General features: G+C 34.3%; 3 protein-coding genes and 1 long non-coding RNA gene across 7 annotated transcripts in view; 3 read left to right on the top strand and 1 right to left on the bottom strand.

Moving 5' to 3' along the window:
- Nucleotides 1–548: 548 nt before the first annotated feature.
- On the top strand, nt 549–5,001 carry fidipidine (coiled-coil domain-containing protein 93). Of its 2 annotated transcripts, XM_003699161.3 has the most exons (15): nt 549–741; nt 1,222–1,335; nt 1,492–1,586; nt 1,667–1,778; nt 1,927–2,085; nt 2,150–2,341; nt 2,691–2,741; nt 2,825–2,929; nt 3,001–3,212; nt 3,288–3,604; nt 3,672–3,792; nt 3,875–3,959; nt 4,352–4,505; nt 4,638–4,713; nt 4,790–5,001. In XM_003699161.3, exons 1-14 carry the CDS (start codon nt 691–693, stop codon nt 4,673–4,675), a joined length of 1,806 nt encoding a protein of 601 aa, XP_003699209.1. In that variant the 5' UTR covers nt 549–690; the 3' UTR covers nt 4,676–4,713; nt 4,790–5,001. The 2 variants fall into 2 exon arrangements, with proteins under 2 accessions (XP_003699209.1, XP_012137566.1); XM_012282176.2 differs by lacking the exon at nt 4,638–4,713.
- On the bottom strand, nt 2,366–15,032 carry LOC143266597 (uncharacterized). The gene is made up of 2 exons (XR_013041549.1): nt 14,898–15,032; nt 2,366–2,918 (listed from the first exon to the last, which is right to left on the bottom strand). It is a non-coding gene; the product is annotated as an uncharacterized LOC143266597 (long non-coding RNA).
- Nucleotides 5,550–10,633, top strand: PhKgamma (phosphorylase kinase gamma). 3 transcript variants are annotated; one of them, XM_012281825.2, is made up of 9 exons: nt 5,593–5,986; nt 6,511–6,680; nt 6,791–7,075; nt 7,145–7,235; nt 7,361–7,497; nt 8,262–8,359; nt 8,706–8,789; nt 9,435–9,593; nt 9,675–10,633. In XM_012281825.2, exons 1-9 carry the CDS (start codon nt 5,895–5,897, stop codon nt 9,807–9,809), a joined length of 1,251 nt encoding a protein of 416 aa, XP_012137215.1. In that variant the 5' UTR covers nt 5,593–5,894; the 3' UTR covers nt 9,810–10,633. The 3 variants fall into 3 exon arrangements, with proteins under 3 accessions (XP_076398111.1, XP_012137284.1, XP_012137215.1); XM_076541996.1 differs by lacking the exon at nt 6,511–6,680 and having other exon boundaries at nt 5,550–5,986; XM_012281894.2 differs by lacking the exon at nt 8,706–8,789 and having other exon boundaries at nt 5,574–5,986.
- Nucleotides 15,033–15,163: 131 nt separating the features above from the next.
- The window catches only part of LOC100876773 (uncharacterized), a 47,704-nt gene continuing 39,684 nt past the window's right edge, over nt 15,164–23,183 (top strand). Inside the window, exon 1 of the mRNA XM_076541992.1 lies at nt 15,164–15,314. Coding sequence (XP_076398107.1) covers nt 15,164–15,314 — 151 coding nt within the window. The remainder of the gene's footprint in view (nt 15,315–23,183) is intronic.

Raw genomic sequence — 23,183 nt, 5'->3', positions numbered from 1 at the left:
GGCTTAATTGACTATAATTTTCATCAAATTACATCGCAATGATAGAATAATTAACATTAGAATGATTTCGATTTTATCGAGCTGTAATAAATTTTAAATCATTCAAAAGAAACTTCGGAATACCGCCATATTCCTATTCACAGATGGAAGCAGCGGTACTGTTTTCAAAAAGCGCGCGCATAAATATAAAAAATGTAAGAACCTGTCAAAATATTTCCACCTATTTAAATAGCGTATTTTTCCACAAACTGCTGTTTCTCGTATCTTGTTTCAATTTAAACTGCAACAATATTTTAATTACATTTACAACATTGCATGTAAAATTCTATTATAAATCACTATTTACAAAAATTTAATGCACAAAGTAATATCACTTTAAAATTGATTCAATGATAAAATATAAAAGCTACACGTACCTTGAAAATAGTTGTGTATCTATAAATATGTATATAAATTAAGTTTTACATTAATCTCCACCTAAAAAGAATTTAAAAATTGGAGCCATTTACTGATATAGAAACGCGGCTTGAAGCGGGGCGTGACAGAAATAAAATGGCTGAAACTACAGCGCTAATCGACAATGTCAAGTGATAGAGTGACATACCACTCGAATACCGTCAAATGTATTAATAATTTCTTATAAATTCAAAATTTTAATCGCTTTAATTTAGAAATTCGTCGTATGTAAACATGTTAAACGACGTGCCAAAAAAATTATTGCGAAGCTCCGAAACAACTGAGGTACGTTCTCGATAATTAAAGATTCCGATAAACTAATAAATTAACAGTTAAAATTCATGGGTCAGAAGCAATGAATCTTGACATTTTGCTCGTTTATTTACAATATCGTTTTGATACAAATATGTCAATAACAGCATGTACCGCTGAACTTTCCACTGTATGTTCCAGGTTTCATCGTTTCCATTGTCAGTTCCACGTTCCTTGTCTTCTTTTCTTTCACAGTTTACTCTTGTACATTTCTTTCTTTCTCAAAACAAAATATCTCTCGTGTGACGTCAATATTTGCATTGAAATTTATCAACTTTCTATTTACGAGTTGTAATTTTATTTGTTCCGATATGCAAGCGATATCAATTACATTTTCAAATCATTATCGGCCCACTGACGTACATTCCTTACACTGCTCGTAAACGAATGGCGGGAAATTTGATTTGAAATAGAACACGACGTAATTAAAAATGTATTGTAAAATTTTTTCAGGCTGATGTGCGCGAAGATGAGGAACAAACGAAAAGGTTTCAAGACATTATTGACCTGCTGTGGGCAGCAGGGTATTTTCGTGCTCGAATAAGAGGGTTATCGAATTTTGATAAGGTACATATTAGGTTCATTTTCAAAAATCCTAAATTGTTTTCTTTTACATATATAAAATAAATTATGACAATTTTTATTTGGATTATATTCTAATTTCGACTTAATGTGTATATATTTTTTTTATAAACAATTGTACTAAATTATTAATATTTTTAGGTAATCGGTGGGATGACTTGGTGCATAGAATCCTGTAATTTCGACGTAGATATTGATTTATTGTTTCGTGAAAATCTTACGATAGGTCAAAAAATGTAAGTACACACAAACGTTATTTAAAACAATTAATATTCCGTATAAAATATCAGTATTAATGCACACTAATATTTTTTAGATCCCTGACTGAAAAAATAGTCGCCATGTTACCTAAAATGAATTGTCCATACCGAATAGAACCGCATCAGATTCAAGGCTTAGACTGCATTCATATCTTTCCTATTATTCAGGTAAATAAATTTTATTTCCAATTTATGATTTCTGCGACGGGTTTCAATAAATCCATTAATTTTAATAATTCTTTGGGAATCTTTTTTTTAATTCAATTTTTAAAAATCATATGTCTGGAAACTATTTGAATAATCTTATAAATTTTAGTGGCTGGTGAAACGCTCGATGGAAACGCGAGAAGAAACAGCCGATTTTGTACGATCGTTTGCTCTAAATCAATTTCATAAAAAGCATTCGTTTGTCGAAGACGCAGGTACAGCAAAAGCGGTTAAAGAGAATCTCATAAAAAATATTCAGTTGGTTAAAGTAAGCAACATTGTTGGAAATCAAATTTTTAAGTAAATATTTCTGATAGTTAAAATTTTTTTAGAAATCATATGAACCTCGGCGCCTTTTTAAACATAAAGGCGGTTCTACCAGAGATGAATCTACTAGATTTCTTGGAACGGTTTTAGAATATGAAGCACCTTTATATTCTATAAACATTACTGCAGCATCAACCGAAACTGCATCGGCTGAGGATGCTAAAGAAGATGGTAATAAAGAAGAACTAAAAGAAAAGGTGAAAATAAAATGTAGTCAAATATGTTTTTTAAAATATATTTTTTACGTGATATACAGGATGTCTCGTTTGAAGTGAAACACGCAATTATCTTGCAAACTATTCGGTATTGCAAGAATATTTTAACTAAAATTTATTTTCTTTTAACGGAAAAATAACGCATGCTTTAAGAAATAGTTGCATACTTTACTTTTAATACAACACTTTATTATTGCAACCTAATCACAACATACGAATGCAAATTTTAATGCATAACTGTGACTTATTGTTTAACCTTCTCTATACCGAGTCGGAACAATCGTCCAAACTTAATTTATCTATGCAATTTTAAAAAGAATTATTTTTTTAGGAAAATACTGAACAAGTAGCTGGAAACCTGACTGCCATAGAAGAAAGTTCGGTAAGCAGATATATTTAATAAACGTAAAACATTAACAATACAACATTAAATTTTAAAACATTAACTTTATGTAACTTATGTAGGCCCGCTTAAATGTAACGGCAGTAGGAAATATCGTTGGTATTCAAGCGCAAGAGATTGCCAGGGCAGTCGAAAAGTATGCAACCATGTCGATTTCTGAAACAGAGGTAAATTTATCTCTAAGTCAAAGTTCTGTTTATTAAACACGCAACTTTACTTAATAAATTGTTGAACACAGGAAAATAAAAGCTCTAGTTCAGCACTAATCGCACTAGAGAAACAAAAGGCAGCGCTGCAAAACAGGATACGGAAGTTGACAAAAGAGAAAGAAGGTTTAGCCGCTAAACTCGCAGAATCGACTGAGAAATTGAACGAATCTCGCGCAAAGCGACAGGCTATCGAGTCTTCGTTAAAGAAGGCACAGGAAATGGGAATCAACGAAAACGACAGGCACTTATTCCTTTACTTTTTTTCGATATAGAAGTCTCGATATTTAAATTAAAAGAATTTTTAATTCTTTGTTAGCATTTACAAACGTTTGAAAGAGCTTCTGTTAGTACACGACGGTTTGAAGGAACAGGAGCACAGTTTTCGAGAACAATGCAAGTCTCACTTAAATCTTCTGCGGGGTAAACTACAAGAAATTGAAAGCGGAACCTCAGAAGAGGAAGAGGATCGTTTAATAGAATACGAAAAACAGAAAGAGGCTGTTACAAAAGCCAGATTACAACTGGCCAAGAAAAATAGGGCGATTGCTTCGTTAACCAGGCAGTTGGACGATGTTCCAGGACGTTCTGAACTTACGCAATATCAAAGACGATTTATGGAGCTGTATAATCAAGGTCCGCTGGATTTTTACGCAACGTTACTTCATTATCTGTTTTGACTAAATTATTATTCAAATTACAGTTTCGGCAAAACACAAAGAAACGAAACAATATTATACTCTATACAATACCCTCGACGACACGAAACTTTATATAAGTAAGGAATTATCGTTATTAAACTCCATACAAGATAATTATAACGAGTAAGAAATTCGTAAACTTTATGTTTATATTTGTTGTTTATCGATAAGACGTGTTTGTTATTTTCATGTTTTCTTTCGTCAGAGCAATGGCATCGACGAGTGGCAAGGAACAATTTCTCAAACAGTTCGAAGCGATCGTTGCTGGAGTGAAGCGCAACAAAGCGAAGGTAAGAAACGTTTTTCTTTTGTGCATGTTCTTCTTTATAACGTGGACTAACAATGAACATGCTGTTTCAAAGTTAAGCAAAGTTCACTAATATATTTTATAAAAAAAAAACAATTAAAACATGTTATATACACAAAGCATACATGCTTTTGAAGCTGCTAGGTGTAACATGAGACTCCACAAAAACAAGTTCATTCTCATAATAATTTAATTTAATAAATTTAAAATCAAATCAGTGTGATCATAATTAATAAAGCCTGTATACAATATTTTGTGCAATGGTGTTAGTGCTATAATTTTGAAGCAACTTGTATAAACGCTAAAAGATTATCCACGTGTCTGAAATACAGTATATTTGTTTTTATAATTGATGAGGGATTATGTTTCATGTAGGTAGAGAAACGATGCGCGGACGAGAAGAATAGAAGAGATGCTCTTAGTCGCCAACTGGTCACACTGATAGAACAACAACGGAAATACGTTGCTGCGGTCAGGCAACTCACTATTGAATGTCGCAAAAATGAGGCCTTGCTCGCACAACTACGTGGTCCGTAAATACATATATACTATTCCCGTTTAGTTAAACCAAAAAGAAACGATGTAACAAATCCTCGTATTTTTGCTTCGGTTACTTGTCCCGTCAATGTTCATCAACGTGCAACGTTAAAATGTGTTAAAGGAATGGATGCATCATCTGAGCGGAACAATAGCGCTTAACATTAAGAGCAAGACTACGAGGAACAAACGAGCTAGCGGTAGTTTCTATTTATATTCGTGTTCTGTGTATATGAATATGTTAGTAATACGCATAAAACGTTTCTTGTTTTTTAGATACGTATGCTCGAGGATAACGTGATTTTATGAAATTCAGGAATGTGAAACGGGAACTGCTACTTTATTTGTTGTAATATTTATAACAGAATATCACGCAAATTCACTTTTATTTATCTCTTGCATTTTTCATATATAAAATGAGCCTAATTATAGGAGGTGGAGAAAATATTATCCGTGGAGATCCCACTTGAAAAAGATTGTTAAGGATATATTATGACTCTTTTATTCACACCCTGCATGTACTTCAATCTTTCTGTAAGCTATGAACATTCCTTTGAACGTTCATTGAATTCTGTGAACATGCATTTTTTTCAAATATTTGCATAACTGGAACCAGTCGACTTCGACTATAAAGGAAGTAGCATGTCTTTAAGAGAACCTAGGAAAAACTAATGCCTAGGAAAAAACCTAGGAAAAAAGTAGTGATAAAACGTGAAACTGTCACATGGCGATATAATGCAAGGCTATATAACGAGTAATTATACAATATATTCCAATAAAAATGAGTTTTATAATATTTAGACTCGAAATGCCACCCTTGCGCGGGTGAATAACTTGACACTCACACGGCAGCCCGAATGCGATTTATTCGATTTAAAATAGTATCTAAACAGCTAAAGTCACATGATGTTCGCGTGAATCGTGAAGTATAGGTGAACTTGCATGATATATGTACACCTTCGGGCAGCAATTTTAGTTTGATAATAGCTTGCTATTTATCGCAGGTCTGTTTTCTCTAACGTGCTCGACGAAGTTCGCGTTTTCCTCGTTCCTCCGTCAGAGTCCTCTTCGTTCGTTATTTTATATTGACTATCGCCATTGTTCCTCTTAGAGGGCTTATGTGTTCACGTGTTTTTTTTGTCTCCCCGTAGATCTATTGTGGCCATTATCAGGATACGTCGATCAGTGATTTTTTTGTCGTTAGTGTTCCTTAGAATGTAGCGGGTGTTTAACGCGACGATTTGTAACGAAACGTATTATGACGATTGAATCGTGTGAAAATAATACTGCCTGCTCGAATTTGTTCCTTTGAAATTAAAGGAACATGTGCTGTCTGTACGGTGGCTTTTAATGTGATTCAGATGAAAGTATTGCGCGTAAAATGGCAAAAGACGAAGGAGACGACCTCTTGCCGGACAAAGATGCAGCGAAGGGATTTTATGCGAAATACGAACCCAAAGAAATCCTTGGAAGGTTCGTCAGTGATATTTAAAGAAAAAAAGAAACGTAGCGTACTATTTTTATTTGTTCGAAGAATATGCTTCTATGATAGATATGTTCGTGTTTATATTATTAGATCTTGGTGTATTGCAATCACAATGAACGAATCGAGGAATTCATAGCCTTACACATACACAAACTAACCTGTACAATTATATAATTTGATGAAATTAAATATTCGATAGTTTGTTATATATTAATGAAATAAAGTCGGAAGAATTTCGAAAGGATAATTTGATATACACAGCAGGTTACATACAGGTTAAGTTGCATTGACGTACAAAAATTGTTATTCAACAAATGTTTATATTTAGCAATAATCAAACACAAAACCTGTACTGCTTATGAATCAACAAACGATGACAACATTCACTGCTGTTTTAAAAAATTAATGAATTTAAAGCTATTTGACTTTACTAAGGAAATTAGTAATTTTTAGTTTAATGAATATTGGATTAGTATTTGTCACAAACTAAATGATGCTTTGACATTTACAGAGGAATATCTTCCACTGTAAGAAGATGTATAGAAAAAGAAACAGGTATAGAATATGCCGCTAAAATCATAGATATTAGTAATGAAACTAACGAGGATGGTCATACTATGAAAGATGCCACGTTACAAGAAGTGCATATTCTTCGTAGGGTAGCTGGCCATCCTTATATTAGTAAGTTTTGTAATACACCTTTCAATGCATAAAGACTTACATTTATTTACTCTGTACACTGTAATATATTACAATTGTTTGGAGAATAACACGTATCTTTTGTTTTCTAGTTGAATTACATGACGTCTTCGAGTCCAATACATTCATATTTTTAATATTTGAAATTTGTAAAAATGGAGAACTATTTGACTACCTCACGTCTGTTGTTACTCTTTCTGAGAAGAAAACAAGGTATATCATGAGACAAGTTTTCGAAGGAGTTCAACATGTACATAATCAAGGGATAGTTCATAGAGATTTGAAACCAGAAAATATATTACTTGATGATAGTTTAAATGTAAAAATAACTGATTTTGGATTTGCGAGAATGTTGAAAGCAGGAGATAAATTATATGGTTTGTAATTATTTTATTGAAAGAGTTGTATGTTATATTATTTACTAAATCATAATTATTGTTTTGTAGATCTTTGTGGTACTCCAGGATATCTTGCACCGGAAGTACTTAAATGCAACATGTTTGAAAATGCGGAAGGCTATGGCCATGAAGTGGATATGTAAGTTGATAAATTTTAATGTTTACATGTTTCCTATATATGTATACATTATTAACACAGCAATGTAAGATTAAAAATAATTCATACAAATAATAAATAAATATTAATATTTATTTCTTTTTCAGATGGGCCTGTGGAGTAATTATGTTTACATTGTTAGTTGGTTGTCCCCCTTTCTGGCATAGAAAGCAGATGGTTATGCTTAGGAATATTATGGAAGGAAAGTACTCATTTACATCTCCAGAATGGGCAGATATAACAGGTAAATATCACTTATCATTGAAATAAATGAAAATTATTATGCAAAGTATTAATATCTTAAAGAATAGGAGATACTATTTTTCAGAACATAAACGTATGCTTCATTAATATAATGCATGTTTTAGTATGCATCATTTTCAGAGTTTTGTTGTAATTTCTGTAAGCATTAATTATTATAGTTTGTCAAATAAATATTAAAGAACAAAATAAGTATTTTAAAAAAGTTAAAAATAATTCTGCTTTAATAATAAAAAGCATGTATAACTTGTTAAATTTTTTGTTACATACTTTTTTCTTCTCTTTTATGTATAATTAAAATCATTATATATGCTATATCATAATAAATAAATATAATCATTTTCAAAATAATTAATACTAGTTAAATAATATTCAGTAGCAAAACTTTTGTCAAATTTCCAAGCCTGTGCAAGACACAGACCTAAAATTTTAGGTGGAAGCTTTTGTCATTGAATAGTAGTGATGTACAAGCATGAAATAAAATCCACGGTAAAATCAGAAAAATATTATCATCTTGAACATTCATCTATCAAAGCATCTTGATGCGAGCTGCTTCATATGTGGAAAATATATTGAAGGTAAGAGTTGTCATTAACAAATCTTTGAACATGATGCACATTCTTCTAAATAGATAGGGTATAATTGAGTGTACGTTTTTTTGTCTATTATAAATTTTTCATTTTGTTTCACAAACTCTTATAGGTTTAAGTGTTTTTATAACGTTTAACTTTTTAATTATATTTTCAGAAGCTCCAAAAGATCTGATACGAAAGTTACTAGTTGTTGACCCCAAGAAAAGAATTACTATTAAAGATGCTCTGGAGCATTCGTTTTTCCATACAGTGGTAAGTGTTTTAGTTAATAATTTTAAAATGATAATTAAAGACGGCAACAACAGGAGAACGGCATGTCATTGAAACGTCCGTTACTTTATGCATTTAAAAAAAAAGTGTACTATATTTATAATTTTATGTTTTTTATTTGTTTGCTTTATATGTTCATTTTTTTTTATTCTCACAATAAAATATTTTGGCTGTCGCAAAATATCGAACATTATTTCTCAAATTTCTGTTTAATATCGATTTAAGAAGTTATATGTTACTAATCTGGAAGTGGTTGAAAAGAAAGAAAGAGAGAAGGAGATGAAGCTGATCATAATATCATGATAATTGCAAATTGTTGGAATTGCAGCTGTGGGATCAAGACATCGCTCCTCTAAAACGTTCTCTATCGACTAATTCGCGACGTCTGAGTAGGATTTCTCAGTTAGCTTTGGTAAATTGTTTTTACTTTTATTTTTATTCTTTTTTTTATTTTCTGTTAAATGTAAGTTTTTTCATAAAATATGTAACAATTAACAATTTAATTTTTAATAATGTTTTAAATTAATCAGATACGTGTATATTTTGTTTTATGTTTTTAATTTGTATTTTTGTTAAGTATATTACACTACCAAAACCTCTGTCTAAAGACTAAAGTTTTATTCGTATCGGTTATAATTATGCATAACTGATTAATATGTTATTTAAAATTTAAACTATGTTAATAATAAGCATTAAATTTATTATACAAATAATACAAAGCGCGATACATTAATGTGATGCATGTTACAACAAAAAATCGATGTGAAAGTGCAATGTTTAAAGCTTCATATGTTTTCGTGTTAGCTTTTTGCTCATTGTCTGTTCTCTATTTGTAAATAATATGTAAAAGTCATCAAAATAATTTTAACTTTTTATATTTTGAGTTGCTGTTATTGTTCATATCATTTTTAAAATTTCTTTTTAATCACTCATAGCATACACATTTTGCTACACTTAATAATCTTATTATTGCAGGAAACTATTTAGTAGAGATATAAGATTATATGTTGTATTTAAATATTTTTCAAGTTTTTATCTTATGTTATACTTTGTACAGGAATTAAAAGCGAAATCGTTTAATGCAAGGAAAAGATTCCAGTTAGCAATCATTTGTGTTCGTGCAGCAGTTCGTATTAAACGACTTCACATAACACCAGAGCCTCTCTCGACTCAAGTGGCATGCACCGATCCTTACCGAATAAAAATTTTACGAAAGGTATTATCTAACTTTATCACACAAAATGAATGAAATTAATTTATACGTTAGATATCAGGTAGTACATTATTTTATTTTTAGGTTATCGATGGTTGTGCATTCAGAGTTTATGGTCATTGGGTGAAAAAAGGCGAAGGACAAAATCGGGCTGCTCTATTTGAAAACACGCCAAAGACGGAACTCAAGCACCTGTATGTTAGTAATTTAAGCAGATAACCAATGCTTTAATAAAGCATTATTTAGTTAAAATTATTAATTCTTATATTAGTTACGTTTACAGTATCTAAACAAAATATCAAATACGAAAAGATGAAAAAATAATTTATATAAAAGGGTGAAACATATAGTTCTCTGTTTGTTTTTGATTATAGCACGAATCATTGTTTAAACAATTTTTACAGGGATTATAAAGTATTCTTCCCTTTTTTGTCAATGAATTGGTGATATTACGACATGATTTTGAATTGTATCCAACACTGTTGAAAACAAATGTTAAACTATTTAGTTTATGAATTTGTTGCCAATTTTAGGGATTTTTAACGTAGTCTAATTTATTGTTTTAAAGTATAGTGATGCTCAATAAACGTAAGCTAAATCCAACGTTTAAAAAAAAATGTTCAGAATTGTGGATAATTTTTTTTTTTTTTTTGTTTTTGTCTTTAGTAGTATGCTGTAAATCATTAGCATCGCACCCTTGGAGTGTACTTTGTGTCTAGATAAAGTATTAAAACAGTAAAGTATCAAAACAGTTTGAAACTATTTAAAATTGTTAATGTGTTTCTTTACAGTATTTTTTGCTCTTTTCGTAGCACAATATAAGAAGTAACTTATTTTCAAAACAATAAATATGTTTAAAAATAAACCTTTGCATGTGCTAAAAAAGAAAATAAGACTTACAACAAGTATATACGAAATATAGATGCTGGTGCTAGTACGTACAAACATAACATAATGTGACCTAAATGTAGGAAATTATTTTGTTCCATGACTCTTATGTTTGTACGTTTCTATAAAATATACTCGAAAGTTGTGTATATAAATGTCGTATAATTTATTACAAATCAGCAACACACAAAAAAGTTTGTACTAATTATTATTACAATATATTCTTGATGTTCTATCATTTCAGTTTGATATTACCAGCAAAGAAAATTTAATGATCTGTAAAAAATGTAACAAAATCGTACAGAAGAAAAAGTTTAATGTGATTTAAAAATAGTTTAATTTATATAAGAATTGTCAAGGCTATATGTACAGTACAAGATCTAAAAAAGTTAGTAGACAAATTGAAAATATTAATTTCTTGTAATTATAAATACATTCAAATTTGTATTGTTGAAAAAATGTATTCCATACTAATATTATTTACTAAGATCTGTATGTAGATTGTAGTATACGATTTATGCAAATTCTAGTCATATTTTGTACTGCTGAATTTGTTTTAGATTATAAAATATGAAAACTGTATGGAGCTAATTTTTTTTAAATAATAAAATAATAATTATATGCTTCCGAATAATTTTAAAAATTTGGTTTAAATTAAACTTAATACATTGTTTAAACGGTAATAACGAGTAATTAACACATGTAAACGTTTTAATCAATCTATTTATATACAGTATACATATTTTGTGCATACGCATATACATGTATCAAATATTTTTGTTATCTCTCTGTAAAAAAAAATGATTTTCACTTTTTACAATAAAGCTAAATTTTATTGTCAATTATAAAATATTTATGTTTTGTATACCTTTAATAAACTTTCATTTATGTTAGGTTCATGCAAAGTGCATCATAAATACATTTCAATAATTTTTACGTGTTCTGCAGAGTATTTATGTATTCATGATAAAATCAACCATTAATAGCTTGTACATTAAAGTATTCATTTTTAAAAAAATATTGTCAAAATTCCATTTCAAATAAATGCAAAAATTATTGTTTTCCTTTTTTTATTTCAAATGTACTGTTAATACGAAAAATTCATTTTTGATAAAAAGTCGGGAGTTGTATTAAGTTTTTTTAATTAACAAAATTGAAAAAGATCATAAGTTAATTTTTACTAGATTGACGATACAAAATTTTATTTCATGCACAACTGCGTGCGCTAATTAGAAAATCATTTATTTAATTTCAAAGTTTTTAATTTTTATGTTTTTAAATTTCAAACTTACGAATTCTGAAGGTGTCAATTTAAAAAAATTTTAAATTCGAGATCTTGGATTTTTAACGCTTCGTTGCTGCATATACCATATACTTCGGCGCCCGAAAGCTATTAGTCGGGCATTCAATCTGCCCATCACTGGTCTATGAGAACACCTTTGATCGAACCGCGAACAAACCGAATAAAAATACAAGTAATTACCTTTCAAAAAATTGACGGGACGTAGTTTTGGCGCGCGCGCAAAAGTAAACAATGAAATGTACGGTCGTACATCGTAGATGTGGCAACAGCGCAGAGCTCCCGATCCATGTGACAGAGAAGGAACGTGACAAAAGGTGGCAGAGGGTGACGCCGCCGAGATCGGAGTGAGTGTTTGCCCGGGCGAGCCGGGTGTCGGGTGTGCTGTGTACGATTGTCGCGATATTCGTCCGTTCTGGCGTCCACCGGAAGGTAAGCGTACGCGCAAAAGATATTAGTTGGCTCCGAAATCCGAATTCGCTAAATATCTCGTAATGGTACCGACGAAAACTTGAGAAAATCGCGAAAAAAGTGTACCGAGTAACGAGCGATATACAGCAGCTCGACACTTCTCTTACACGCCCAGCGGAGTGCTGCGTCACATGGGCTGCGTTCATTGGTCGATACAGCCAGGTGACGTCACGAGCCGCGCTCCGATTGGTCCATACCTCGGGGCCTAGACACGTGAATCGTGGCCAAGCAAGCATGGCTGTTGATGCGCAGTGGTTAGCACTTGTAAAATGTTTCTGCCACGCGCTAGATCGATCAGGTTATAACCGTCGTGTACTGTGAAACGCCGTGAGATCGTCCGCTGTTGAAAAATTGACGAGTGCTACGTGATTATCCGCGTGTGTCGCGTGTTCGGCAGCGTAAATAAACGGAGAAATTCTCGCGAGAAATTGATTTCCACCGTGGAAGTGGGTTTTCATCGTGTTTTCAGTGTGACCGGGATACAATCGTGGCATACGCGTAAGTTCCTGATTGTTTTCTATGCGTTTGTCGCGTCACCACGCCCGTTTAAAAGTCTTCGGGGAACATTATCTCGTCAGGACTGTCGCCTATTTAATTAACATGTGTATAGGTGGTTGCGTGGCGTGTTTTCCGTGCCATAATAGACCCAGCCAATCGCACGGTACTTCAGCCGATGACGTCACGTTATCGCGACCTCCTATTGGTCAACGATGCGTGCGTCGCCCGTCTAACGTGTGTGTCGCTTTGTCAGTTTAAGGAGCTCGTTCCGTCTACAGCCACGATTCTTCGCTTTTCGTACTGTTACAGCCTCTCTTTCGCTAACTCGCCACAGTGCATCGTTCCTCTTTCCTATTTTTGCATGGTTGCGCGTGCCACGGAATGCAATTGTGCCCCGACTCGCGATCGTTGTACGCTTTCGCGATTACGTTGCCCGGGATATATCTACTTTTCAAATCAGCGGCGGAACCTCGTTTCTCTGCTTCGCCTTTCCCGCCTCTGTCTCGTCAACCTTTTTTCTTCGCTTGCTGATTTCTCGAACACCGCCGGCCGATTTTCTCTACGTTGTACACTCGCGAGTATGGTAGGCTTCCCTAGGGAAAATGGCGAGTAGGGGTACAATGCCCCACCATTCTTTAACTTTTTGTTAGGAAATTTTCAAACACGCTAATTTTTCAAATTAAAGATGTGAAAATTTAAGAATTTAGTCATTTGCAAATGTCATTTGAAAATTTGAAAACTCAGGGATTTCTAAATTTAGAAAGTAAAGCATTTGGAATTTCGAAAATTTTACAATTAAAACATTTGGAAATTAAATTATTAGCAAATTTGGAAATTTAAAGATTAATAAATTTGATTTTTTTGAAATTTAAAATTTGACAAATTTTTAGAATAAAATTTTTATCTTTTGAAATGTTGAAGATTTTTAAATTTGGGATTTAAGAATAAAAATTTTGAAAATTTGAACATTTTTAAGTAAGCGCATTTAGTTACCCGAGATCGAAGGCAAATGGTGGGGGACTTCTCCCCCTACACTTATCCCTATGTAGAGGAAGCCTACCTTGCACTGGTGTGTACACGCTTGCATTTGCGAATATGCTCTTGCGCGTACGAACGCCACGTAACGACTCTCGTTCCTGTTTTCGATAATACAAGAACGGTCAAACTAATTCGACGATGCCTTATAAATCGTGTATGTAGATTACTTTACATTCCAATATACCGTTTAATTAATTACAGCATACGTATCGCCAATACAAATAACATTTCATTGTTCCTAATTTAAACTTCGCACCTTTATACCTTTTGAATTACTTTCTTAATATTTTTAACTTTTGCATAATATTTTTGAACTTTGGTTTTAGTGTTTTAATTAGTATAATAAAAATACATTGTTCACTATAATTAATATATAAACACATTAATTAAAAACTAAATATTTTATTGAATTTGATTTAAAAACGAGCACAATATTAGCATACATATACGTCGAAATTTGCTTCTTGTAGTTGTTACACTTTGTTCACTGGTGAATCTCTACGAAACGGGAAACGTGTTTTGCAGGTATAAAGAAGATTAGTTGATTTTGTGCTTTACTTTCTTTTTCGACTGTTATGTTAGATCGTTTGCAGTAATCAGAGCTCGAGATGCGTGCTAATGCTCTGCGCTCGAGGAAAGCGCACGTTGCGCCTGCGCATTTCCTCCGTGTGGTATTACGAAGACGTGGTACGTGGAAGGGGATCAAGCTTCCCGCGCGACTGCGTTACGTCACGCGTACGTCACGTGACGTATACTCAAACACCGGTCGTGTCCGTGCCGTCTGCAGTTCTATTCGGCCAAGCTAATAATATTATCGGGCAACAAAAAACTTCTAAACATTAAAAAGAACGATCACGTAATCGTATAGTTGTTAAATAATCCAAAGTCAACCGTGAAAGATGTGGCATACACCATTTGACCACGGTAACGTTTACGCTTTTCGTGACGTCGATAAGCCGTTATACCGTATTCTATAGCGTATTCAGCGTGTATTCGATGTAATACGAACGCGTGAAAAACGGTGCAATTCTATACATATTTACGCGATTTACGACCTTTCTACTCGCCGTTTGCCAAGGTCGACGAATTAAGAACCGACGGTTACTACTTACGTTCCCCCACTTTGTCCACATCGACACCGTGGTCTGGTGCATTTTTAGTATAACAGAATCGTTGGTTTTTTCGTTGGTACACAGATTGCCACCCGCGGCTGGCAGCAGCAGAAAAAGAGGAGGGTTGAGACACGAGAACGGACTCTCGACTTCTTCGTCCTCGGCAGCCGGCGACGGGAATCGACGGTCCGATCGCAGAGTCTCAATCTCCCGAAGGATCTTGAAGAGGAACAAAGTTCGTCGTGGAGCGAACCGGCAACGTCAGGATGAGCCTGGAAACGTTGCTGGAAGCGGCGTGGTTCGTCGAGCAGCAAGAGAAAAAGAGGGAGCGCCTTGCGAGCAGCTCTTCCTCCTCCTCCGATTATCCGCTCGCCGTCGCTCCCCACTCCAACCATCACAACTCCAACGAGCCACGTGGTGAGTACCACGCGCCACTTTTCAGTGATCGTTCGCAATACGTACGAATATACAGTTACTCACAAAATTGAGCGTACACCGACGATAGGTTTCCCTAAGGAAAATAGCGATGTAGGAAAAAGAGACCCTATCGTGTAAAGTTTACGATACGTGATAACGTCCTTCGTGTTTGTTTTATCTGTACAAATGATAAAGTCAAACATTTTTTTTTTACATACGAACCAACTTAATCTAACGATGTTTACGGATAATCAATTGTTGGAAAAAAAGAGTTTCATTGCTACGTGCAAAATGAGAGACACTGCAGTGTACATGCGAATAGCACGCGATGACCCACGCGTTCACCGCCTCCAAATTAGGTATGATTTCCCTCGCAACAGTGATTCTCAGACACGTTGGCAGTCTTTTATGAAACGCTTAGTGGAAAGTTCCATGAAATGTCCAAGCAGTAAACATATACAGACAAATTTCTTTTACATCCTATTTCAATTTATCTATCACGATAGGAATTTACGTTTTGACTAGTTTCTTTTACGATTGAAGACTTTGCGAGCAAATTCTCGGGTCGGTGGGTTTCGGAAATTTTTGTACTCAGCGTGAACGTTTCTGCTCGAACGTATATTTCCTAGTACCAAGTTATATCTTTAGAAAAGAAGTAAACCAAAGAAGGCAACTTTGAAAAATAATATATTGTGTTATGTAGAATTGATAAGAAAATTATAATAATAATTCAATTTGAAAATTAAAAATTCTTGTATTGTTAAATTTATTTAGTTTTGTTTAAATTTCAAATTTTTATTCTAACCTAACAGTGAAATCCTTTTATTTGCGTTTAAATTTTGGATGTAATTTAAGGCAAGCTTTAAATGATGAAATTGTGTTACAGATAAGGTTAGGTTTGATTGGACTAGATTAGGTTAGGTTAGAGTAACATTAATTTACATTAGATAAGATTAGAGTAAATTTATGTTACTTTAGGTTAGATTGGAGTAAAGTTATGTTAGTTTAGAGTATAGTCATGGTGAGGTTAGATTAAGTTACAACGTTAGGTTAGGTTTTCCTACATGAAATCACAGTAATTTGTTTATTAGGTTAATTATAAATTACGTTAGGTCATCAAGTTAGATTTACTTGTTTTATTCAGATATGCTTTAAATATATTCTAATTTCAAATAAGAATGATGAAACTATGACTAGGTTAGATTTTATCACGCAACTGTACAGCGTTAGGTTAAGGTTAGGATTTCAGTGCGATGTAATTAGGTCACTATATTGGATTAAAATTGAGTTAAATTAGATTACATCGATTTCAATTAGGTAATATATCATTTGAATCTATTGTCAAACTTCAAATATAATTTTATCTAATTTCGAAATTGTTCAATGTGAATGGCAAAAGTGCACATTCTATGTCAGTCACGTATTTCTCTTAATATCTTATCGATAACATCGATAGCAAATTCTATGCTTGACTGCTTTGAGAAATCGATGTTCGAGATCTTCACGTGCAGAAAGTATGAAAATTTTTCGAAATTCGCCGATTTGATCGCCTCTTTGTTAGAAAGGCAACGGAAACGAGCCAAAGGAAACTCGTTGACACGACAATAATCGAAAAACAAACCGATCGATCTGATGGAGAGGATCGTCGTCGTGTTCCTTTGATTCCCGCGTTTTCCCAGGTCAATGACTCAACCGGCCGATCCTGTAAAGCGAGTCTTAACACACGCGAAAGAGTTCACGAGCACGAAACGCAATGACTGCACGCTACTATTCCATCGGTCTCTTTCCCTAAGATTACATTAACTAGTCAACTGATTTCAGCGATAAGCTTTTCTTCTTTTGTTGAATTTGTCACATAAGCGATATTTAATTGCGCCGTGTCGCGATAAAACGATTTCAGGACCCTGCAACTCTGTTCTTACTTTTGACGTGTATAAATAATTCTTTGCTATGACATGTGATATACGTGAAAAGCACTCTTAGTGCAAAGAAAAAATTCTACCTCGTGTATATTTGTTAATTTCTACAAATTTATTGTAATTTTGCAATGAATGAAGATGAAAATATTTCCACATTGAGTAGATTTAATAATTTTCATTTTTGACGAAATTATCATGTTTGTTTAAAAAAGCAATTATATAAAGAATTTTATTTATTGAAACTTAAAACTGGTTTTGAATTTGACAAAATTCATCAGTAATAAAAATAAAAGTTTATCAGTTTAACAATTGCTACTTATATGAAAGAGAATACTAGTGTTAGTTGTTTTTTTATTATTAAATGAAAGAATTTTTTTTATAAACGTTCCTAACTTACTCAACATTGCTATAAATAGAGCTGCACACTTTTAGCTGCGAGTCATTTGTTTTTTGAACCTATCTGCTTTGCAATTAACAAACACGTATATCTCGGATCGTTCCATCAAAAATTGATTAAACGTTATCAGGTCTTCGAATGCGTCGAAGTCGAAGGTTTCGTTCGTGGTAACATCGGTTTGTGAAAGTGTATCGCGATCGACAAGCCGCAACGCGGAGTGTTTACTACTTTCAAGGAGATAGAAGGTTGAAAAGTCAAGAAAAGGTAAAAGGGGAGGGGATAGGAAAGCGAGCGATTTAGTAGTTGGCCGTATGCATCGAGTTTCCCCCCGTCGATCTGATGTGAACGAGTCGTCGGCATTGGCGTAATTAAGATTTTTGTGTGGGGTGGGTCTAGGGAAAATGCCGATGGTGGAGGAATAGCTGAGAAATTGTCTAACACTTGAAAATGGCCATATAAGGAGAGGAGACCTGTGCAAACTAGGGATTATAAATTTGAAATACTTAGATTTTCAAGTTTATAAGTTTCTGAATCAGTAGGATTTAGTCATTGTTAAGTTTTCAAACTTCTAGATATTCAAGTTTCTAAGTATACAGTTCCCTAGATGTTCAAATTGGTAAAGTTGTCAAATCCCTAGACTTTCAAGTTTGTAAGTTCTAAAATCCCTAGATTTAGTCATTGTTGAGTTTTCAAATTCTTGGATTTTCAAGTTTTTGAGTTTCCAATTCCCTAGATGTCCAAATTTGTAAGTTCTCAAATTCATAGACTTTCAACTTTATAAGTTTTAAAATCCCTAGATTTAGTCCTTTTTAAGTTTTCAAATTCCTATATATTCAAGTTTTTATATTTTTAATTGTCTGAATTTCTAAGTTTCCAATTTCCTAGACTTTCAAGTTTATAAGTTTTGAAATCCCTAGATCTAGCCATTGTTAAGTTTTCATATTTCTAGACATTCAAGTTTGTAAGTTTCCAATTCACTAGATGTCCAAATTTGTAAGTTCTCAAATTCCTAGACTTTCAAGTTTATAAGTTTCAAAATCCCTAGATATAGTCGTTGTTGAATTTTCAAATTTCTAGATATTCAAGTTTTTATACTTTTAATTCCCTAGATCTCTAAATTTTTAAATTCACAAATCCCTAGACTTTCAAGTTTATAAGTTTTAAAATCCCTAAACTTTTGAGTCTTTAAGTTTCCAATTCCCTTGATATTAAAACTTTTTAATTTTCCAATTTAAGAATTTGAAAAATTCAAAAATTACTAAATTTGTACATATTAAAATTTCTATTCAAAAACTGCTAAATTTGTACATTTTTAAAATTTCTATTAAAAAATTGCTAAATTTGTACATTTTTTAAATTTCTATTAAAAACTTGCTAAATTTGTACATTTTTTAAATTTCTATTCAAAAACTGCTAAATTTTTACATTTTTAAAATTCCTATACAAAAATTGCTAAATTTTTTAATGTTTGAGATTTCTATTTTTTGTAAAAACTTCCAAACTTTCAAATTGTAGAATTAAAAATGAAAGAAAAAAAAGTAACTCTTGCAAACTGAATAACAAGTAGTAACGGCAGAGTAAGGCTACATCGCAGCGTTTCGCTAAAAGTTTGCCAGTGAATGCGCACCTTTACTCGTCAGCAGAGTGGAGAACAGTGGAGGAGATGGAGGAGGATTAGAGTGGCGGTTAGGTGGGGGATACGATATCGCTTTTGGAGGGGTAACGATGGTGACCGTGGTGCTACGGTGACGATGGTAGGAACGAACCTGGATACTAAGGTAGTGGGGAATCAGAGGACCCCCGGTCAGTGACTCTAGAAACTACGACAGCTTTTGTGCTTCATTCACGAGCGCGCCACCTACTCGTGCACGGGCGTTATGTTTGCCAGCGCGTTCTCTTCCTATCTTTCTTTGTCTTTATAATCTTCGTATTCTTTGTAACCGGCGATGGTTTCTCTCTTTTCGGACATTGTTCTTTGTCGACCGGCACTAGTGTCGTTTACTCTCGTTATTTCCCTGTATACTCTATTATATGGTTTTTTCCATCGCTATCGGGTACGCATCTGACTTGTCGGAACTCGTTTTGAACAGGAACGACTTTTGATGTCGACAAGTATTGATAATATTACGATATTCGTTTAATCCAACCTAACTCGATAATGAACCTGACCTAACCTAGTAACCTCATTTGATCTAACATAGCTTAGTTTATCTTGAACTAACTTGACTCTGACTAAATTTGGTCTAACATGATCTTGCTCTGATATGTCCCTAACCGATCTGTCCCCAACAGATGTAACTTGATCTAGCCTACCTTAAATCTAACTTAACCTTAACCAAACGTAACCTAGTTTAGTTTAACCTAACCTGACTAAAGATTATAACCTAACTTGGCTTATTTTAGCTACATTTATTTGAAGTATCCCAGTATCTAATTCTACTTTCATCGAATCTGAGAACCCAACTTAATGTAACCTAACCTAATCTTTTAATAGTAAAATTAACCCAACCTTATTTGGTACCTAACTCTGTCATTCAAATCATTCCTGTTTGAAATAAAGTAAGCTTTGGATTATATCCAAAGTCCAAACAAGAATTGATAAACATATTTGCTTAGGTTAGTTTATTCAGTAAAAATGAATATGTGGGTTACTCATAGCATTCTACACATCTCGCAGTTGTTCTTATTAGCTGTACATTAACGGTATCGACGTATCGTTAAATATGAGGAAGATATCGGTAGTGTATCGATAATAATCGACAACAGCACCGTTAGTTTCAAAACTCGACACAGAAGCGGTCAATGGACATCCTTGGTTATTGAGGGGGCGGAGGGGAAATGCAATAAAGGGGGAGGGGCACATAGGTAACACGCGAAGTGCATTGTACGTTCGCGGAAGGAAGGTGGCAAAAAAAAAAACTACGATACAGGTCAGATCGATCTTCCCGTTTCGTGGGTCGTGCGCGTCGATGCGCGGCCAAATGATTCTGCCAGATGGGTTGGAAAACGCGTATTCAATATAGATTAAATTTGCACGGCCACTTTTAAATAGGCTCGCAGCAGTTCATGCGTAGGTCAAATACAGAAATTTAGGATAGACAATATGGTTTAGCGTATGGAAGACGAGGTTCATTTCGGGTCAGTAACGTAGCTAGAACTTTGCCCAAGGTGGGTCCTCTTTACTGATAACATCGGTGACCAACGTCCCATATGACCAAAATGGTCTTCAGAATTTTGAGAATAAAACAAACCTAAATATTAAATAAAACAAACTAAAATATTGAAAAATCCGACAATTAGGAACTTGGAAATTTGAGATTTTGGAATTTACAAATTTAGTAAGAAATAGTTGCGAAATTTATAAAGTTAGAAAACTTAGAAATTTAATATTTAAAAATATAAAAATTTGTAAATATCTAATATTCTCTAGATTGCTCCCCGTCTTATATCGCCGTTAGCCACTATCACCACTCCATGTACATATTTCACATAAACAAGTGACTCATTCGTGGGTTTAAAAAGACCCAGTCATCACAGTTCAAAGGTTACCAAAGAACATGTTGTACCAAAGAAGTATACATGTAATCTTTACCAACATCAGATTATCTTTAGTACGATGCATATGAAATAAATGTAGGGAAAGGGAAATCTTTCCATAGAAAGGGAATGTGAGTGATGCGTTCTTACACGTAGGATTATTTTTTCTGTGGGTGTTGATGAAACCTTAAAGGAAGGTGAATATATACGTATCGAGAGATCGATCGTCCGTTTTCACGGTCACGCACGTCTCTATGCGCACGGTTCAAATGCGACACGAGGTGGGAAAGGCGTCTACGAGATACGCTTCGATTTTGTCCTTACAGTTTAATCTTTTCATCGGTGACGCTACCAGAGAAACCTTTGTTGTTTCATAACTTGGAAAATACCAATCAAAACTGCTATACGCTTTGATTCAAATAAAATGATCATCAGTTATTATATACCTAGGGCACGGTACGCATGTGCTAGCTATTTTACTATTTTTAACTTTTTTAAATTTTCCACCATGACAGATACTATTATTATACTATCCACTATTATATTGTTGTACATGCGTCTTTATTAAAAACTCTGATAAAAACCGGTATTCTTATACTGGTTTTATATTTAAAACGAGCTATAAATAAATTCCCAAAAGTGAGGTATACGCGAAAAAATTCAGTAAGTTTTGTATGATAATGTAGCGACGTTTTAAATAATTACATTATATTGTATATTTTTATATTTGTATATCGTTTACTTTCGTACGTATTTTTTGTAACGCGTCGACAGACAGTACGGAAATCCTTCTAACGTCCGCAAATGGTGCATCTACTGTATTTGTCAGCGTGCACGTAACATACAAGTTTCAGTGGATCAGTAGGAACTTTTAAAGTGGAAAACTCGGTACTGTACTCGCACACAAACTCCGATCGTAATACGGATGATTTAAACGTAATTCGCTCCCTATCTCCGCGCATCCGGTCTGTTACCGCGTTGCGCGTGCTCGCTGGCACGGCGGTGCGTGATATAACCAGGCAATGCGCGTTAAACGATAATTCAAGTCCGTCTATCGTGTACTTAAACGATGCTTTACAGTTCACCTTTACAACATCATAACGTGCGTACCGTTGCGCATGTGTTCGACCACATGACCGTAATTGAAGCGTACAGATAAATCCCGCTAAACAGGCCTTAATCGTCTGGTCGAAAATTTCGTTATTTTTAACCCGTTTAAACAAACGTTACGTAATCGCTCTTTGTTTCCAACAATCTCATTATAATTATTGTATCTAATCCCGGAGCCTTTTGCACGCAACAGTACTTTCGCCGGGCTCTCGCTGTACGCTACAGTCCATTGGCATTGAAACCGGTGTCGCATTGCTTGACTATTCCAGAACTGTAGGTGTGCGATCGACCGCTACCATAGCTAAACCACTCCTACCCACACACAGCATCGATAGCCATGTGTGTGTATTCCTGTATGGCCGTCGTAGGGGCGCTCGTTACCCACTCTCGTCGTTGCTGCCGACACATTCGTCACACCGGTCAAATCCGCGCAGATTAACTGTCTCCGTGTACGAGACGGGAGGGGTACACGCAGAGGACGAAAGTACGGACGAAAGTAGGCGAACGTTGCAAGGCGAATTTTTTTCGTAGAAGCGAGACGCCCGGTCACGTATCTCACCCACGAGCGAGAGAAAATCGGTTAGATCGAAGGGAGAATAAAGTGGGTTAGATTAGAACTGGGTAAATCGGAACAAAGTAAAACGGAGCAGAACGCAATGCAACTGTGCGAGATGCACGCGGGCAAATGAGTCGCTCGAGTGCGCATGCGCCTTGTCCCCGGTAAATCCCCCACCACGCGTGTCCGGCCGCGTGGCGTCCTGATCAATTGCGACGTTGCCGCGTTCTCGGTTGACCCGGAGTGAAAAGGAGCGACAGAGATAAAGCAACGTTTTCATTGCTCTCCCCACCATCGACGACCACCTATCGTTACCGCTCACCCTGCCGACCTAGGGGAATAACACACTC

The sequence above is a fragment of the Megachile rotundata genome, chromosome 2 (genome assembly GCF_050947335.1).
Source record: "Megachile rotundata isolate GNS110a chromosome 2, iyMegRotu1, whole genome shotgun sequence".
Classification (NCBI taxonomy): domain Eukaryota; kingdom Metazoa; phylum Arthropoda; class Insecta; order Hymenoptera; family Megachilidae; genus Megachile; species Megachile rotundata.
This window is presented reverse-complemented; position numbering and strand designations above follow the sequence as displayed.

Coding starts and splice junctions, on each gene's coding strand:
- PhKgamma (XM_012281825.2), top strand. CDS start 5,895: ATGGCAAAAGACGAAGGAGACGACCTCTTGCCGGACAAAGATGCAGCG. Junction 5,987..6,510: donor CCCAAAGAAATCCTTGGAAG/GTTCGTCAGTGA, acceptor TGACATTTACAG/AGGAATATCTTCCACTGTAA. Junction 7,076..7,144: donor AGCAGGAGATAAATTATATG/GTTTGTAATTAT, acceptor ATTGTTTTGTAG/ATCTTTGTGGTACTCCAGGA.
- fidipidine (XM_003699161.3), top strand. CDS start 691: ATGTTAAACGACGTGCCAAAAAAATTATTGCGAAGCTCCGAAACAACT. Junction 742..1,221: donor GAAGCTCCGAAACAACTGAG/GTACGTTCTCGA, acceptor AAATTTTTTCAG/GCTGATGTGCGCGAAGATGA. Junction 2,930..3,000: donor TGTCGATTTCTGAAACAGAG/GTAAATTTATCT, acceptor TGTTGAACACAG/GAAAATAAAAGCTCTAGTTC.